At 37.7% G+C, this 20,860-nt stretch overlaps 1 protein-coding gene across 1 annotated transcript; it reads right to left on the bottom strand.

Moving 5' to 3' along the window:
- Positions 1–99: 99 nt before the first annotated feature.
- On the bottom strand, positions 100–19,832 carry ess2 (ess-2 splicing factor homolog). The gene is made up of 10 exons (XM_056467254.1): positions 19,421–19,832; positions 15,676–15,844; positions 14,736–14,825; positions 13,414–13,583; positions 10,513–10,630; positions 9,974–10,104; positions 8,276–8,378; positions 6,755–6,864; positions 5,420–5,535; positions 100–1,199 (listed from the first exon to the last, which is right to left on the bottom strand). Exons 1-10 carry the CDS (start codon positions 19,544–19,546, stop codon positions 923–925), a joined length of 1,410 nt encoding a protein of 469 aa, XP_056323229.1. The 5' UTR covers positions 19,547–19,832; the 3' UTR covers positions 100–922.
- Positions 19,833–20,860: the final 1,028 nt, after the last annotated feature.

The raw sequence follows: 20,860 nt of genomic DNA on the forward strand, positions 1-20,860 counted from the left end.
ATGGTTGCGGCTGTAAATGTTGTGTTTCCAAATTGTATTTTTTTGTAAATGTATTATTGTTGAGACTGATCATAGTGAAAGGACACAAAGACGCAGAAATGTGTGTAGATGTTCTCTTTATTGTGCCCCTGAGACCTTACAAGATCAATATTCAGCAGCACCGAATCATCTTAGTCCAAAGTGAATCAAGAATCAAAGTTCAAGTGGATCAAATGATTCACCTTCTTGATGTGGATGACGTCTGAAACGATCAAACACGTGTATGCTGGCTAAAATAAAAATATAAAATAAAATAGAAATATGGTTGTATTAGTTAATGCGTTTACTAACAACAAACAATAAGCAATACATTTATCACAGTATGTATTCATTATTTGTTATCAGAAATAAAGTTGTTCATGTCAACTCACAGTGACTAATGTTAACAAGCATTTTAATTATGCATTAGTAAATGTTGAACTATGATTAATAAATGCTGTGTTGTTCACAATTAATGTTAATAAATACATTAATGACCCAAAAATCTGCAGGTTTTAAAATGGTCAGACTTTACAATAAGATTGCATTAGTTAATGTTAGCTAATCCATTCACTATCATGAACTAGTTACGAACGATACTTGTACAGCATTTATTAATCATAGTTTAACATTTACTAATACATTATTAACATCCATATTCACGCTTGTTAACATTAGTCAATGCATTGCGAGTTAACATTAACAATAAACGACTGTATTTTCATTAACACACTAATAATAAATGTATTGTTTCTTCATGGTAGTAAATGCATTAACTAACACTACTTTAATGTAAAGTGTTACTGACGAAAATCATATCAGAAACATTGATTTACTCGTTTTAAAATAAACGTAATTAAAAATAATAATAAATACAGTGCACAGGCCATGTTCCAGTGTGTTTTCAGAAGTAGTCCTGGGCTTTCCTCCGCTTGGGCAGCTGCAGCAGGTTGTCTGTGATGGAGGCCGGGTCTTGGCTGGCCGGTGTGCGTGTTTTGGTGGGTGTGGGTGTGAGAGTCGTCAGGCCTCCGGATGGAGTTTTGGAGCCGAGGCTTCTGTGTGCAGGAGACGGCGTGTAGCTCGCTCGCAGTGCTTTATCCGTGTATTTGCTGGACGATCTGTTCACCAGACGCTGGAGAGCAGGAGACAGCGCTGCGGGGCTCAATCCCTTCGGTGTGAGGCTGGAAAACAGCACGACATATACAGCTGAAGTCAGAATTATTAGCTTTCCTGTATATTTTTCCCCCAATTTCTGTCTAACGGAGAGAAAAACACATTTCTAATCATAATAGTTTTAATAACTCATCTCTAATAACTGATTATTTTATCTTTGCCATGATGACAGTAAATAATATTTTACTAGATATTGTTCAAGATACTAGTATTCAGCTTAAAGGCTTAACTAGGTTAGTTAGGCGAGTTAGGGTAATTAGGCAAGTCATTGTATAACGATGGTAACTATTACAACCTTATTGTAAAGTGTTACCAAAATACATCTCTAAGTTGCTTGTCATTAAAGGCATAGTTCATAACTTTATAAGATCATACATTCATATAATTATTAATCACCTGTTTCTAAATGGTCTGTCTCTAAAAGTGAGGGGGACGGATCCCCCCATCCCCCCGGTTGCTACGCCCCTACTCATGAATGAAAATTTACACACTATTTACTTTCCGTCAAGTGGTTTCAAATCTTAAGTTTTTTCTTCAGTTAAACACAAAAGTAGATATTTTGAAGAATGTTAGAAACCTTTAACCATTGACTTCCATTGTAGGAAAAACAAATACTATGAAAGTCAATGGTTACCAGTTTCCAACATTTTCCAACGTCCTGCGTTCTCCAGTGCCTAGACTGCAGCTCTCTACAAAACATTTTGCCATATGAGAAATGGTCATGCCCAACTGAACCAGGTTTCTCCCAAAGTTTTCTTCTCTTTCACTTTCGACCATTGGTGAAGTTTTTTTTCCTCGCCGCTGTCGCCTCTGGCTTGCATGGTTTGGGACTTGTAGAGCTGCGCATCTATGAATTACTCTTCAGTGTTTGGACTTTCAGCAGTGAATATTAAACACACTGAACTAAACTGAACTTAAACTCTGAAAACTGAACTGACACTGCTTCAATTGACTATAACCTTCTATGTGAAGCTGCTTTGACACAATCTACACTGTAAAAGCGCTATACAAATAAAGGTGAATCGAATTGAAATCTTCTTTTGTGTTCAACAGAAGAAAGAAACTCATTGTGACAGGTGGAGGATGAAGAAATGTGATTGAATTGTGGATTTTTTTTGGGTGAACTATGCCTTTAAAACAATAAAAAGCTTAAAAATTTAAATATATTTGTTAACAAAGTAAAAGGAGGACAAAACAAATACATGCATATTTATTTTTGTCAACTCAAATGTTCACTCACTGTTAAACTGATATTAAAACATTACGATAGTTAAAATATTTGGACTCTTTCCTCTCTAAATGCACCAGACACTTTCTTATAAATGAACTAAAACATAAAGGTACTGTGCGTTCACACTGAAGGTGGCAAGAGCGTCAAATTGCCCGTTTCCACTGAGTAGTATGGTATGGTTCGGTAGGCTTTTATGGCCGTTTCCACTGTCAAATGGTACCTGGTAACCCTTTTGTTGCCAAAAAACAGCTGAACGCTATTGGTTTACAGAGATACGTTACTAGTGCATACACAAGCAAGAGAATGAAAACAAAGGAAGCGCCATTTTTAAATACACAGCCGAGCAATTAGACAGTAATAATATATACATATAATAGCAAGCCATGGTCGACCCAGGCTTAAACAAATCTTGTCGTCGTCTTGATGAACAGCCACAAAGCCAAGAAGAGCAAAATCTACCCTGTGCCCCGTAGTTTTTTACAAGGCCGTCTAAAGTGCGAGCGGTTTCACTTTCTCACGTGAGCTCGTGTGCACGTCTATATTGTTGAGCTGATGAAAATAACGTGCGTGTGATTATTGAAGTGCTCTGACATCCAATCCTTTCAGAAACGGACAAACGCGAGAGTGACGCGCGAAAAAACAAAGGAGAAGCCGGAAAAAACAAAGGAGCAAATGATTCTTTCAGCAACCTAAAACATGAAAAAACTGCCATGTTTAATTATTATCATCAGCTTTTTGGACTATTATGAACTCAGAATGAGGCAATTACTCTCCAACAAGAGGTTACATGTGCTGGTGAAGATTACAGACACAGATGAGAGGTTTGCTCTGACTGGGTTGACTATGTTGCGTGTTGTTTTTGAACCCAAATAAGACCTAAATGTTTGCTGCGTGTAGTTTTTCTGTAATTAGATTAGATCCGATTCAACTTTATTGTCATTACACATGTACAAGTACAAGGCAACAAAATGCAGTTTAGGTCTAACCAGCAGTGCAATAGCAGCAAGTGCAGGATACAGGTATAAGTTATAAAGTGCAGCTATAGAAAAACTATGGTGATATTTACAGATGGATGTACTATGAACATTATATACAGGTTGTATTAGCTATGAACAAATTTACAATAAATTAATATGTACAGGATGCTATTAATAATCAGGAGTGTGCAGATAGATAAACATAATTACAAATGTATATGTACAGTGGGTGTGTATAGTTCAAATAAATGAATCAGTGCAATGAATATGTGCAAATGTTAAATAGTGCAGTAATTGTGTGTAGTATAAGTTAGAGGAGTGTGTGTGGGGGGGGGGGGGGGGGGGGTGTATTACGGGGGCAAAAGAGTCAGTGAGGGGCAGAGTTCAAAAGGGAGACAGCTCTTGGGAAAAAGCTGTTCCTCAGTCTGCTGGTTTTTGTCCGGGGGAGCCTGAAGCGCCTGCCGGAAGGCAGGAGAGAAAACAGTCTGTGAGCAGGGTGAGAGGAGTCCTTATAAATACTGCGTGCTCGGCGCAGACAGTGTTTCTTCTGGATGTCCTCTATGGCTTGCAGTGTGGTCCCTGTGATGCGTTGGGCAGTTTTCACCACCCGCTGCAGTGCCTTACGCTCAGCAACAGTGCAGCTCCCATACCAGACAGTGACGTAGTTGGTCAGGATGCTTTCTATTGTGCAGCGGTAGAAGTTCACTAATACAGCTGATGAAAGCTGGTTCTTCTCAAGTTGCCTTAAGAAAAATAGGCGCTGGTAACATATCAGAGACTGTAAGGGGCTGTATGTGCTCATATATGTTGCATTTATTTACTTATTTTTTATATAATTGCAGACAGACCTACAGTAGGCTATTTATACAGTATACAGTAGGCTATTTATTTTCAATGATCTGCAGTTATAATCAAATCATGTTCAGAGAAAGGTTAGTAATGAACATTTATACACAAGTATTGATGTGTATAAAGCATCTGTTTTGTGAGAAGTGCGACCCGTACAGATTTACTTTGACATTTCCTCGAGCGAGAATGACGTAGACTGAAACTTTCTGTTGTACACCATGCCCACCAAACCATTGGTACCCTTTTAGCAGTGTAAACGCAAGCCTGATAATGGTGACCGAGGACCGAAAAGAGTTGAAATCAAGTCATCTTTATGGTAATGAGCTATGACACTATTCAGCGGCAAGCAATCGTAATGTAGAAGTCCACCGCTTGAGGAGTCCAGAGAACACAGTCATGTGAACTTTGGTTCCGACCACAGTTGTGCCCAAGGGTTTAAAAAAGGCGGTGGCCGGATTTCTAGTTATTTACGATGTTTTCTTACAGGGACATAAATAAAACATATTACTGGCGAGTTATGGGGTTTGTGCATTAATGTTTTTTTTATTTAAAAAGACAGGACTCTCATGCTAATTATAACGACAGCACAAAACAGTATTGCTGCTTCAGAATATTTTAGACATATGGACACATATTGGATAAGTGGAGCGCAACACACAACAACTTGATCTACAATAGTTGAATTTAATTAAAGGCGTGCAACGTTTTCATGCTGGAAAGCACGTTTTTTTAATGCGGGAATGTTTTGATTTGCTGATTGGCTGCAACGGCTCCTTTAAATACGAGATCAGTGTAGCAAATTCTGATGCTCTCGCCAGCTGAGCAGGGAAGGCAGACAGCGTTGTCGCCAGGGCATCGAGAGCAAACTTTGACGCTCTCGCCACCTTCAGTGTGAATGCACAGTTACAAAGACTCAATAAGAAAACGAAATAAATAAATAAATAAATAAAACCAGATGTGACCTGTTTGTAATAGTACATTACATTGTTTAACTGATTTTCATTGTAGTGTAATAACACCACCTTGTGTAAAGCTGCTTTGGCACAATAATTATAGTGAAAAGGACTACACAAATAAGCTTGAAATTAACTGAATACAAATATTAGCAATTTCCAAACTAGAAAAAAATTAAAAATATGCACTTTTTATAACTCAGTACTAATTCGTTTACCTTGCGAGGTTTTCAGTGACTTTGCGCAGCGCCTCCTGTTTCTTCGCTCGGTTTTTCGCTGCCGCCTCATTGGCCATTTTCAGTCCCAAACGCTCTCTTCTGCCCGGCTCTGGAATCTGAAAACACCCAGAAACACTAGTTAATTCAAAAATTGTAATTCTGATTTGAATTATCATAACAATATGTTCGCCTATGCGTTCCTCATCAGACCAGATGGTGCATTTACTACATGCAATATGGCGCTATTGTGTTGCGCTGCAGACTCTAATAGCAATACATCATTAATAGTAAACGCACACCCTGATGAGCTGATGGAGAAGAGAAAATAAAGGCAAAGTTGTGACATTTTTTGGAGCACTAAAGTGTTCTTGGAGCTTTTTATGGTTACAGTTAAACCACTGAAGACACATGGACTGTTTTGACAATGTGTTTGGTTCCTTTGAGCATCTCTGGAGCATCTCTTTGCTGTCTATGGAGGACTAGAGAGCTCTCAGAGATCATCTAAAATATCTTCATTTGAGTTCTGAAGATGAATGAAGGTCTCAGGTGATTGGCATGACATGAGGATGGGTAATTATTAGGCAGCAAATTTATGAGCCCATCATGGAGTTTATTTACTTATTTATTAAATATATGGAAATATATTTATTCTGTTTTTATATTAATTTCAGTAATACGATTGACTAATATGCAAATGTTTATATAATTTATTTACAGTACAGTGCGTAAAGTAATATTTTCAGAATTTTGGTAGATACAATATATGTTACAATACACAATATATGAGAGACTTGCTTTGTTTATCAGACAAGTGGATTTAATTGGATTTGCCAAGAGTTAAAGAGTTAAAATCTTACTTTTTATTTTATGTGTTTAGTTACCATACTCTTACTATACTACACTATGCCTACTATACTATACTCCGCATAAAAGTTTTAGCAAAAGTTTTATTTTTTCTATTTAGCAAAAAGAAATAGCAAAAATGTCAGAAGATTCTGCCTGGCCCTAATAAATATTTAGTCATTTTCATTTTGGAGTGAACTAAACCCTTAAATTTTTGCCATTAAAGTTAATCATTATATAAAAATGTGCACAAAGTTCCCATTTTCAGCTAAATACCAATTTTTGAAATGTAAGACATTAAAGCCCCGTGGACACCCTGCCATGATTAGGACAAAAAAAAATATATCCCTGACATTCAATGTCTGGAACAGACCTTTATGAATTCCATGATATTCCAGAAATCCTGTGTGCATCAATAAAACTCAAACAACTTGTTAATAATAAAAGCTGCATAAAAAAGTGATATGTCTGTTTACTAGAACAGAGTCAGACCTTGAATGATGGACCGTGGCTTCTCTCCACAAGAGGAGTATCTGAGCCCTCCAGACGAAACGGGGTGCTTTCAATCTCACCCCACGTCATTAAAGGAGACTCTGCAACACCTTCAGAAACGAAAAACAGGACATTCAGGAAAAACAATGCTACTTTTAACATTCAAGATATTATTACAATGTTAAAAACCATATGATTGCATCTGCTAAAAGGGATAGTTCACCCAAAAATGAAATTTTACTCACTATTTATTTACTCTCCCTCAAGTGATTCCAAAGCGAAGTTTGAACACAGTTGTTGAACACAAAAGAAGATATTTTGAAGAATGTTGAAATACTGTGTTACGTGGGTCTGTGTTATTTAATTCATTTATTTATTTGTTGCGGGTATGTGCTTGTTGCGCTTGAGTTGTAGGTGGAGTTTTTTACACTGTGTGTCCAGGATTGGATGACGCCCGTGACGTCACTGGGGATTCCTAGTATATAAGGCTGACAGCGATGGTGGTTCAGTCTCTTACTCTCCCACAGCTCGGTGGTGGCTTGCGCTCAGGCGGTCTGGCTGGCGGTGCTCCGCATGCCAGGCGATCCATCTACACGCCGCTCTCTTTAGTGTTTGGTTCTTGTTAACCTTTTGATTCGTTAGTATTCTTAACGTGTTAACTAGTTTGTTCATTTTGATCTTTGTTTGTTTTTTGTAGCAGGTAGTGTAGTGTTTTATATAGTCACGGTTTGTTATTTATTTAGTTTAGCAAAGGAAAGCAGTGGCCTGGAAGACTCACCTGTTTTTTATTCCTTTCACGGGAGTTGTAGGTAAGATCTGTCCATTTAAAAACAGCGATAGTCAGAGACCTGTTTTTCTTAGCTGCCCGACCTGTCTGCATGATTATTGTTAATGTTTTGTCTCTTTTGGAATATTTAATTGATTGAAATGAAAGCTTTATTGACGGAACGTCAATTTATTAATTCAAGCGTCTGCGTCTTTTCATATGTTCGGCTCAAACCTTGATTGTTGTTATTAGTCGAGCCAGTTTTGAGTTTTGGGCCGTAACACTGTAACTACTGACTTGCATTGTAGGAAAAGAAAATAGAAATGGTTACAGGTTTTCAGCTTCCCTCAGAATATCTTTTCTTTTGTGTTCAACAGAAGAAAGGATGAGAGAATTTTCAGTTTTGGGTGAACTATCCCTTTGAATACTTACCATAATTTTATCAACCAGTTTGAATGGTTTAATAAATAATAACACTTTAATTTAGGTCACAAATCATGTTATTAACTACTGGCTTTTATTAAGATATTACTGTTCATTAGTAGCTATACAGTATGATCTTATTCTGTATCCCTAATCCTACCCAAAGCATCTACACTACTATTAATCAACAGCTAATAAGTAGATTATTAAGCTAGTATTGTTAATGTTTTGTTAATGCAGTGATTTGTGAGCTAAACTAACGTGTGACCATAAATATAACTCAAACAATGTTTAAGAGGATATTGGGAAAAGCAGTGGTTCTGTCATCTCACCAGGAGCGGGTGACGGTGCGCCCTCATATCCATAACCGTTCACTTTGGGGGATTCATGAGGAAGAAGCTCTTTTCCGTCTGGACCGACTTTGCCTTGTTTAAACTAGACAGAAGACAGAGGAGAGATTTATGCTATATGTTAAGAACTTTTATGTCCTTCATATTTCATGAAAACAACATGTGACCAACAAAATTACAGCTGAAGTCAAAATTATTAGCCCTCCTGTGATATTTGAATTAGTGTTGTCATGATGCTGGATTTCGGTACCAATCGATACTGAAGTTTTAAAAACATCCATTTCCCGCTAACATTTGAGCGCTGTTGAGTGTTCCTAAACAGCGCTGATTTGCCATAATGTTCACGTGCTCAACAGAAATGACTGTGATTGGCCGTGAAGGTCATCAGTTCACCGAACTCACCGCTGTTGACTGAGTGTGAACACAGATACAGAGACACTGGAGCATTTAAAAGCGGTGAAGATCAGTCGATTCATCAGCAGATCCCTCGTATGTCATCTTAAGGACAGATCAGCTGATCTTCACGGCTTTAAAACACTCCAGTGTCCCTGTATCCCTGGATTCAGTTATGCCGAGTTCAGACTGCATGATTTTAGCCCCGATTTTGACCTGTCAGTGATTCAAATCATGCCGTGTGAAATGTGTTCTGATTGAAAATAACACCGGCGATCATCTACAGCCAATGAGAGAGCAGCATCCACTAGTGTGGGTATCTGCAGGCCAGCGGGAGAAGTTAAAAGGGCTTCTTTTCCGTCTATTTGGACCCAAGAAATGAAGGAAAACTAATGTGAATTTGGCAGGAGCACCAGTGTCTGTTTGAAGTGTCATCTGAGCAATACCACAACCGGCTCGACGAAGAAAAAAGTTGAGGAGAAATTGCTAGGTCCCTTCAAAACTCAGATGAGCAAAATAAGTAGATTTTCTACCGCACTAAAGGCTTCTTACTCATTATGTTAATAACAAAAGATATATTACGAGACCTCGCGTTGTTTTTAGGTCACTTCTTGCGAGTGTTTGGTTGTGAGAGACGTAGTTTTCGGATCGAGACAAAGTTGTCAGCGATTCTTCCTGCTGTAAAGTCATGCAGTGTGAAACCCTCTGTTGCCGATCCATTCTACAGTGTAAACAAAGCAGTGAGGAAACGCAAGCCCAGAAAGTCATGCAGTGTGAAAACACCTGTAACGCCATTAGAATCACAGCAAGCAACTGTCTCTTAGAATGAATCAATGAATCACTGACTCAAAAGATTTGTGCAAAAAATGATTCATTCATAAAGTTTGTCCACTGTTAAAACAACGATTATGATATTATTGAATGGCACGGTGGCTCAGCTGTTAGCACTGTCACCTCACAGCAAGAAGGTCACTGGTTCCAAGTCCCAGCAGTTGGCATTTCTGTGTGGAGTTTGCATGTTCTCCCCGTGTTGGCGTGGGTTTCCTCAGAGTGCTCTAGTTTCTCCCACAGTCCAAACACATGCGCTATAGGGGAATTGATTAACTAAATTGGCCGTAGTGTATGAGTGAGTGTGTGAATGAGTGTGCATGAGTGTTTCCCAATACTGGGTTGCGGCTGGAAGGGCATCCGAATAGTTGCCGGTTCATTCCGCTGTGGTGACCTCTAAAATAGAGACTAAGGGAAATGAATGAATGAATGATATTATTATAAACACGTGAGCGTTACCTGTGCATTGAGCGCAGCAGCTTGCTGGATCTGGGATTTGTTCAGGGCTTTACAGAAAGGGTCGTCCTCAAACCGTGTGTTCTTGTACAGAACCTCCCGTGGCTTTTTGAAGAGAGTGTCATCTTTCTCACCTTTTGGGGAATAAAATAAACAGACAGACTTTCCTGTAAGTCTCCGTGCTACAATAGCTTACTAAATATAAATATGCGTCACAGTTTCAGCTAAACGGCTCATCAGCACTAGAACTACCATGGCAGTCATTTATTTTAATGTAAAAACGTGAGATAGAAACTGTAGTTCTCTGTAAAACTAATTTACAATCTTAACGGTTTCTTAATAATCAAGGATTATGCATAAACAAGCATATAAACAACAACAATACTGATAAAAGAAGACTTTTTAATTCCTAATTGTGGTGTTTTGGTGACTGTCGCTTTAAATTCAAATGAGACAGTGCTCTTTTCATAAGAAGGCGGAGCTACAAATGCCTGTGTGTCAGCATAGTGGCAGATTCAAACACAAGAGTAACGAAGCTTTACCTTCAGGATAATACATGAGTGAATTTTTGGCCTTGTACTGCCATGTTTCCAGTCCTGCTTTGGTGCACTCCAGAGCCTGTTTCTCCGTGGATGGCAGAGCCAGGTTCTGCTCGTGTCTCTTTAACAGAATAATAAAACCCATCAGAACTCAAGACGCACTCAATAAGACACTCACAGCAGTGTTAGGCTGTAACCAGAGCCAGGAACACTACTGAATACAAATTACATGGCAACATTTGTAGTCAGTAATATAATCTCTTAGACTACTTTTGGATTACATTTAGATTACATATGTTTAAGTAGGAGAAACTTGAACTATTTTTACAGGTTCAAAGAATAAAACACTCAATAACTTATTTGACAAAGAAAATATATATAAACATAAAAAAACTGAAAAAAATAAGTAAATCAATGGATTGTGAATTGTAACATGTAATCCATAAAAAAATGATCTGTAGTCTGATTATGAGTAAGGCGTCACGGTGGCGCAGTGGGTAGCAGGATCGCCTCACAGCAAGAAGGTCACTGGTTTGAGCCCCAGCTGGGTCAGTTGGCATTTCCGTGTGGAGTTTGGCATGTTCTCCCCGTGTTCGTGTGGGTTTCCTCCGGGTGCTCCAGCTTCCCCCACAGTTCAAAGACATGTGCTATAGGGGAATTGGGTAGGCTAAATTGGGCGCCGTGTATGAAGGAGTGTATGGGTGTTTCCCAGTGATGGGTTGCAGCTGGAAGGACATCCGCTGTGTAAAACATATGCTGGATAAAGCCTAGTTTACACTACATCGGCAGATCGCTGTGCTGTTCACACTACATGACCTGATTTTGTGTCTTTAAATCGCTGTGGTGTTCACACTACGTAAATGATCCACAAGAGGGGGGTCACACACTACATGATCTCACAAATACTCGTTCCCCAACAGCTCAGTCAGGCTACCGAACCACAGCCAAGGAAATTTTGAGGGAGTCATCATTAGAAAAAGCTGAACACTATTGGCTGCTTGTGTGCTGATTACATCACTGAGTGTTTCAAGCTTTCAAGGGAGCATTTAAAAACATCGTCAATCAGCCGAGCGAATCAAATATTTTAAAATGACAAAGCAGTAAAGAACTGAGCATTTCTACCTTTAATTACCATATTGGTCAAAACGACTGCTTGCATGTCTGCTACTTTTCGCTGTGACTTTAAATATGCATGCATTTTTTGCCTAGCAACTTCCTGCTACAATAAACAGAACTTTCTGATAGCAAAAGCATAAATTTACTTGAGATATATCGTTCAAAACAGCATATTCTGTGTCGGGAAATAGCTCCTGGTTTAAAGTGAAAATGAAAGTGAGCCCCAGACCTTTGAGTGTTCTAGTATCTTATATTTATAGGCTGTATTACCTAAAAGATATTTTTAGGGTAATGGGGTCATCAAATATGATGACAGACATTCAGAGCTTAGTTTTAATATCTCAATAAAAGCTTTGAATGTAAATATGAAGTGACATTAAGACGTCTTATATGAGAACAGTCAGAATGAGCAGTATGTTAATTCTTATAGTTACAGAATTCTAGTTCCCGTTTATATAGCCTACTCTCATGTCCGTGTTAATGCAGAATGAAGCGAGTGCATCGATGCCCATTCTGGCCAATCACAGACGTTTCTGTTGATCTCCTGAGCACACAGCCATTCAGCTTATGCTGGTATGCTCTCTCATTGGCTGCAGCTCGTCACAACATATAAGCACACGTGGGGTCGAGTCGGCCGACTGCTCTGGAATATTCAGCATGCTAGATATTGGATTTGCGTCTGCGAGGTGTCGGCAACGCGTCAGCGAGCCTTTTCGATGCATTTTTCAGTAGTTCACACATAAAGACTGCCGAGCACCCGCAGATTTTTTCCCGATCTGTCTGCGACCTTGTTAACTTCCAAATCGGGCTAAAATTAGGCTTAAAATCCTGTCGTGTGAACTAGGCTTAAGTTGGTGGTTCATTCCGCTGTGGCGACCCCTGATTAATAAAGGGACTAAGCCAAAAAGAAAATGAATGAATGATTAAGACTATTTTAAAAGCATTTAACCCTTGTGTGCTCTTGGGGATGTTTTCATCCACTCCGGGGTGATTTTAAGTCTTGATTTGGTCACACCTTTCTCTGAGTTTCAGCAAACAGAATGATTTTAGCTGACAAATCTTATTTTGACGCATATTTTGGAAAAATAATTCGAAAAATGTTCGAAATCTCAAGAGTACACTCTGGGCAAATTTACTACCCCTTCGTTATGTTGGTGGCTGTTTTTGCCCCTTTTGTTTATGACCCCCATTATAATGGCATTTTTTGATTGCAAAGCCACGACACCATACAACGGCATTCTTGATTGTTGCTGCTTTTCCCTGTTGGGAAGGAGGTATAATTGGTCATTTTTACTGTTGATCATCAGTTACATTGCCAAAAACCGTAGTGTTCGGTTTTATATGGAGTAGAGTGTGTGTTTCTGTGTGTGGAAGAGAAACCTTTGCACACTTATCTTGACATGTCTGAGAAATAAAAAATAAGCAGCTCAGCTCTTAGAACATAGTAAACATAGTAAGTGTATTTCTTCACACACACACACACTTAACACACAAGTCATGGTCAACAGTAAAAATGGAAAAATGGCTAATTTTGCCTCTTCCCAACCGGGAAAACCAGCAACAATCAATAATGCATGATTATTTGGGGTCAAGGCTTTGCAATCAAAAAATGTGGTTACAATGGCAGTCAATGGGGCAAAAACCGCCCTGAACATAATGAAAGGGTAGTCAATTTGAACAGTACACAATGGTCAACTCTTAATTACAAGTACTTGATTTCTAGAATCGGATTTTACATCATCCAGATTACATATAATCCTATTTTTATTAACTATTATTGTGTTGTACCTCTTTGTATTCATTTTCAGCCTCATAAAGCCATGCGTGCCGCAGTTTGTCCTTGTCCTCCGCAAGCTCCATTATCTGCTCAAAGGATGCGTTATCCTCACTCGTGTTTTTAGAAAGAAATCGGTCCAGGGATGGAAGATCCTTCTCTGATGCCTTTTCAACATCTTTTCCTGAAACATTACAAATAAAAGCTGCTTTTGAAAGCTCGCTGTGGTTATTCTGTGAGCCGTGTCATTTCATTTAATTAAACCAGGGTCTCTAATTACTTTAATGCAGGTTATTATAGAATAATGGAATAGAAATATGCTAAATACACATGAACCATCCTCACGATTTTAAAGTTTGTATACTATTTTCATATCAAAGTTCCATTTCAACCTGAATAACTATTATTTTCGAAAACAAAAGTGTTAATCAAGAACTAGGCTAAAACCATATCATCTATCTCTGTGTTTCTCAACCACGTTCCTGGAGGACCACCAGCACTGCATGTTTTGGATGTCTCCTTTGTCTGTCACACCCATTACAGGTCTTTCAGTCTCTGCTAATGAGCTGATGATCTAAATCAGGTGTGTTTGGTTAAAAAGACATGGAAAATGTGGAGAGCTGGTGCTCCTCCCGGAGCATGGTTGAGAAACACTGGCAACTTCTCATTAATGTGTAAAAATCTCTTAATATTACCATGTTTTTGTTGCTGCATTAAACACTTTTTAAAATGTATTAATCTTTCATTTTTCCATACATTAATAGATAATTTTACAAGCATGTATCTGACAAGGTGCTGTATATACACTCATGTCTAAAATGCCCTGAGGAAAAAATATGTAAGATTTTTACAAATGTCAAATTTTTTTTATTAAATACATAAAATAAAATAAAAATGAATGAAAGAATGAATGAACAAACAAAATAAAAAAATAATTGAATAAATGATGTATTTATTGGGTTAAGTTGATTATATATAAAAAAAGTCATGGAATTTTAATAAAATTATCTCCTATTAAATATATCTGGCTCGCTTATACAATATGTTTCATGAAAGCATGGTGAAAATGTATTTGTTTCAGGCTGTTGACAGTATTTTTTATTATGGAGAGAGATAAGAGAAATATAAAATGCCTAAATGCCTATTTTCAGCCTGGCTCTGCCCAATTCTCTGAAAATATATGCAAAATGTGCAAATTTCATTAAATATTGCCACATTTCAAAACCCTTGTTACACAAGACAGCTGTTATAATATTTTGATTAAATATGTGAAGATTCCTGATGACATCTATTAGTTTAAAGTTTAAACCCCCCCAATAAAAATTCAGTCTCTTACCATCCTCTTTGGCTGCTCTGCCTTTACTCTGTGAAGATGAAGGAGATGCACTTCGTCCATCAGGAGTCTCAAATGTTGAAGGTGTCACATCTGTAGAGGAACAAAAGGATTCATATTTATACATATTTATACATATATTTAGATCTCCGTATCAGTATATCAGTTTGTCTTAGGCAGGAGTGCCCTAACTTTTTCGTATGAAGGGCCAAAAAACTCAAATATCATTGAGAGCCATGGGCCGAAAGTTAAAGCTGTCATGGGTAATTTGCTAATTTATGTCATAATGTTTTACAAAAAATAAAAAACATTACTTTAAATCATTTTAAATGATAACATATTACAATAAAAACATAAACAATTTATAGCACAGTGGAGTTTAAGACGGAATAGAGTAGGCAAGCAGAATCTGCCTTTGGGTTAACTTGCTCACTGATGTCTCTGCATTGTCCTCTATCCATTGGGTGTAAGCATGCATATTAAAAAAAGCTGATTTATTTACAACATTTATTGAAACATTTCATTTCAGTTAGCGTCTTGTAGCTTAGCAATAAAACAAACAAAAAGGTTACATTAAACTAGAAATTATACTCCCTAAACCATCCTCATCATTCTCCCTCTCTTCTCAAATGGCATGGTGGGACAAATCAAAGGTTACCAGGGGCCAACTTTGGCTCGCAGGTCCTAGTTTGGGCATCTCTGGCCTTAAGGATATCTATAAGCTAGAGTGCAAATCAAGATTAATTCTTAGAGTGAAGTTACTTTTGTTTCATTAGTATATTTTTATTTTATTGTATTAATCTCTCCTCCATAATTGCGAGAAAGTTTTGTTAGTTTCTTCTTCAATATTCAATATTAGTTTTTAAATAATTGTTTTATTTAAAATAATTGTTTTAAATAATCATGGTTATGATTTTTCCTGTAAATGAGCAGCCCTACTCACGGGGCACATAAGTGCGTGGTGTGTATTTGGCCATGGCAGAGCCGTATTTGATGGCGATCTCCCTCATCCGCTCCAGATCTCCGTTCTCCTCCGCCTCCAGATAATCCTTCTGCGCTTGAAGTTTGGAGACATCAGGGAAAAAGTCCCTCTGGATGATCTTCTCCAAACTCTTTTAGAAAAGAAAAACATCAGGTATGTGTCATTAGCAAAATCAAAACACAAGCTTGATGTTTACAGGCGACACATGAAACTGGAGCAGCTCTACCAGTAGAACACATCTAAACTAAAGTCAAGGTCTAAAAGAGGTTTTTAAGCCCATTTATATATTTATAATAAAAATTATAAATATTATACACCATTTAAATTGAGTCCCATATAATTGTACTTTTTTTCCAAGCAAAAAAATAATTATACTATAAAATGTTTCACCATATAACACCCACTGTTACATGCCAGCACGTATTGGTTATTTATGTGTGTATTATGTGTCTCATTGTGTTTTTCTATCACCCCAGTTCACTTCCTTGTTTTTGCCTACTGCCGTTCCTGATTGGCTGGTTCACCTCCACTTGATGCAACCAATCCTGACACTGAATTAAGCTGATTGGTTCCTCTGTAACAACTTGGTCCCGGTCTCAGCCAATCAGATCACTCCCGCTCACTATATATTTTTTGGCTGCCAGCAGACTGTCAGTCTTTGTTGGCTTGATTTGTTATTGGTTTCTGTGCTTGTTTGCTTGATTCTGTGTTTATATCCCCACTTTCTTGTGATATTATCTGTCTTCACCTTTATTTACAGTGTTGTCATTTTGGTTTAGTCACTGTTTGTTCTTACCCGTGTAATCATTCATTCCTTTTCCTCATGTTTCCCTACAGAGGTTTGGTAGAAAGACTAGTAGGTAGTGATGGTGAAATGAAGCTTTCTGAACCAGTGCAGCGCTCGACTCAATTGTATTGGAAAAATATTCGTTACTCGAAGCTTTCTAAATCAGAGCTCGATGAGGACCTCTTCTGGTTAAAGTGTGGGAAAGCACTGTGTTGCTATAATGTCAAATGTTCACAACTGACCAACTCATTCATGTAGTAATTCAACAACAGTAATATAAACAAATAACTCAACTACTGTAGTTTTTACACATAAGGTATATTACATTACACTACAGTTGACTGTAGTAAAATCCAACGTATTCAAAAGTATTTACATTTATCTTATTCCAACTAGTCATTCATCCACCCACTCATTCCAAGCGGGGATCGAACCAGCGATTCCTGCATGGGAGGCGAATGCACTAAGGAGGAGGCTGTGTGAGTGAAGCTTACGGTCTGCGCTCGCCAGCTGGTCTCTGTTAAACACTAAACTACGATTTGCAGTGGTTTTCTTTAAAGATAGTTGTAAAAATACGCTAATACACTTTAGTATGGTTCAAAACCTTTTTACTATAAATTACGATTGTATTTTAGTTTAATTACTGGTGTGGGACCGGTGCAGTGCTTTGAAACAGTAGAAACGTATGTAATCGACGCCTAATCTCTCTCTATACACTTTACTAATCCATAGAGGTGTTTAAACCTTTGAATCAAAATTCAAAGCAGTCACGTGGGTATAGGCGAAAGTGAAGCTTCGGACATCACTGATCATGTGATGATGGCTAAACGAATCAAGCTCCGGTACACTGCTTCACTGCATCATTTTTTTGATGCATGCTTCGAAGCCTCTGCGCACAACGTCACATCACTACTGGTAGGTAAGTAGGTCACGTGACATACATGTCAACACATAGGAGTTCAACTGTCTAGAGATACACTAGGGAAGGGAGTGAGTGCCAACCCGTGCATTTTGGTTAAGTGGTTAGGTAGTGTAGTTTAGGTAAGACGTCTTTGGACGTTGAAGATTTAGTTTTCACATTTTTGTTTATTGTTTCTTTGCTTTAGCGCCACCCATAGCCAGTACAGCAATTCTTGCTTGTGATTGTTACTTTGAGTATAATTTTCTTTGAGTGTTTGTTTGAGCCAGATCCTTGGTCAAGTGTGCAACTCCACTCCCCTAGTCTGCCCAGGGGTTGTAACACTTTTGGGGACTCGTCCGGGATTTGAACCAGGGACCTCTCACACCAAAGCGAGAATCATACCCCCAGAGGGTTGAATAGCAAATATCATTCAGTGCAAACTTTATTTGTCAAACGACTTTTTAACAGCGTGCAAAAATGTTCAATGTTATCTTGTTTTTAACATTTTTTATGAACTTAAATAAACACGTAACCCCCCCACCCCACATAGCAACAGTTCTCCTGGGTCCCGCAGCGCAAAAATGACTCATTGGACAACCTACACCAACACAGCCACAAACAAAAAAAACCACACAAAATCTGCAATTTTCAATGCAGGAAAAAAATATTTCATTATTTAAAATAAGAGTCATTTGATTATATTTAAAGACTTTAAGCATCACCGTTTGGCCCCACAATACTAATTATTTGTCATTTTCGAACTTTATATTTTGCCACTATCCTCCATTTGTCAACAAGATGTTCTGAACCATTTAAAATCTCTTAACATCACTTATTCTTTTAAGCATTTTAATTAATAGGCAAATGTATTTTCTTTTTTCACAAATGTAATTTAAAGCTACATACAGTTGAAGTCAGAATTATTAGCTCCTGTATATTTTTCCCCCAATTTCTGTTTAACGGAAAGAAGATCTTTTTTAACACATTTCTAATCATAATAGTTTTAATAACTCATCTCTAATAACTGATTTATTTTATCTTTGTCATGATGACAGTAAATAATATTTGACTATATAGTGTTCAAGACACTTCTATACAGCTTAAAGTGACATTGAAAGGCTTAACTGGGTTAAATAATATTTGACTAGATATTCTTCAAGATACTCTTAGTAGTAAAACTAATTCAGCTTAAAGTTACATTTAAAGGTTTAACTGGGTTGATTAGGGTAAAGTTAGGGTAATTAGGCAAGTCATTGTATAACAGTGGTTTGTTCTGTAGAGAATCCAAAACAAATATTGCTTAAGGGGGCTAATAATAATGACCATAAAATGGGGTTTAAAAAATTTAAAACTGCTTTTATTCTAGCCGAAATAAAACAAATAAGACTTTCTCCAGAAGAAAAAATATTATAGGAAATACTGTGAACAATTCCTGACTCTGTTAAACATCATTTGGGAAGAAAAGTAATTAAAGAGGGGCTAATAATTCTGACTTTAACTGTGTATAACCCTTCTCAATGTTTCTTAAATTACTTTGGGGAACGTAGACACCAAAATATATCTGACTCATCATGTGGCAAATTTCTTATTTTGTTTAAACTGTCTGTTATTAGTGATTTTCAATCAAAAATAAAAGCACAATTTGTCAAAAGCTACGAAACAAATAATAAATACAAAACTCATGTTGAGAAATTTATAACAATTAATTAAAATGTTTTCAAATCTCAATATACTCAAAGTTTTAATAACTGTATTTGTGAATGTAATTTGATTCAGACAACAAAACATCTGTGAAATACCCCCAAATTGTGGAAAACAGTTATTAGTTAGATTTTGGTGATCTTAATATTCAGTGCTATGTTAAGTACATATTCAATAATAAACAACTTTTCTCTCAAGTAACTTACATTAAAAGCACAAATTTGCCAAAAGCTATAAAAAAATGACACTAATAATGAATAACACAATATATTTTATACTTATTATTAAGGAGTTTGTGTTTTATGGCGTTTTCTCACCTCAATATACTGTTCTTCATCCAGAATCTTCCTCTTGGGTGTTTTGGTCTCCTCCACAGGATTCCTGACAGCGACTGTAGTAACATCAGACCTCAAACACACAGCTTTCTCTTTAGACTCGGACATATTTCTCCTTTAATGAACGAAACTGTTATTTTACAGCGACTTCAACTCCTATTGCGCAAGTTGTTTACGTTAGCCTGTAGGCTAAGTGCGCTCTATCTTTTACTTTCTATCTACATGATATTAATGTAGTATTTTAACGATATTTTGCTTTAAATTGTGATTGCGAAAATGATCTTATTGAGCTAATAGTGAACCAAAATCAATGTATTGTCAACAAAACGTCGTCATATCGCACGGAGGGGAAGCGTTTTCTTCTTCGTATAATCTTACGGTGGTTGGCATCCAGCGTTTTGATGCATCACCGCCACCTTCAGCTCCGGAGTGTGGATCAGCGTCTTCTTCAATGAACCACAGCGACTCTCTCTGGCGCTTCCTGTTGACTAACGACTGTACATCAACTAAATACATACAGTCATACCATAGAGAGATTGTAAATACATTTAGCATCATTTCCGTGACGCAGTACAACAATAAATAACGCTCACCCTACTGAAAAATCCAGCTTAAACCAGCCTAGGCTGGTTGGCTGGTTTTAGCTGGTTGACCAGCCTGGTTTTAGAGGGGTTTTGGCCATTTCCAGGCCGGTTTCCAGCCATTTCCAGCCTGGTCTTAGCTGGTCAGGCTGGAAAATGACCAGCTAAAACCAGCTTGACCACCTAGCCAGGCTGGGAGCCCAGCCAAAACCAGCTATGTCCATCTTAAACCAGGCTGGTAAAGCTGGTTTTAGCTGGATTTAGCTGGTCATTTTCCAGCCTGACCAGCTAAGACCAGACTGGAAAAGGCTGGTAACCAGCCTGGAAATGGCCAAAACCCCTCTAAAACCAGGCTGGTCAACCAGCTAAAACCAGCCAACCAGCCTAGGCTGGTTTAAGATGAATTTTTCAGCAGGGCACTCATCACTGCAAGGGGTAGGTTTACGGTTGGGATGAGTGTAGACAAAAACAAAACAACAGGTTAATGTAAGGAGTAGGTGTCGACGTTGAACATGAACTCATCATAATCTACAGTTAAAATGTTATTATATGGATAAAAAATCTATTAAAAATCTAATTATGTATTTGTAGTGGCCTGAAACGTGTGTGCCTGGTAGCCTGTAGCTGGATATAGCCTAACTCTCGTATTTTGCACACGTATATGAACAGTGTTCAGCATAACTGAGTACAGTCCATTTTGAAACTGAGTATTTTTCTCCTTTTCTCAGTGAATATAGGCCATGTATTCTGGTGCATTTAAACAAAACAGATTTATTAAACAGATATATTTATTAAAATAATAGTTTAGTCACCAAACATATAGAAATTGAAAGATAAGACA

This window comes from Danio aesculapii, chromosome 10 (genome assembly GCF_903798145.1).
Source record: "Danio aesculapii chromosome 10, fDanAes4.1, whole genome shotgun sequence".
Taxonomy (NCBI): domain Eukaryota; kingdom Metazoa; phylum Chordata; class Actinopteri; order Cypriniformes; family Danionidae; genus Danio; species Danio aesculapii.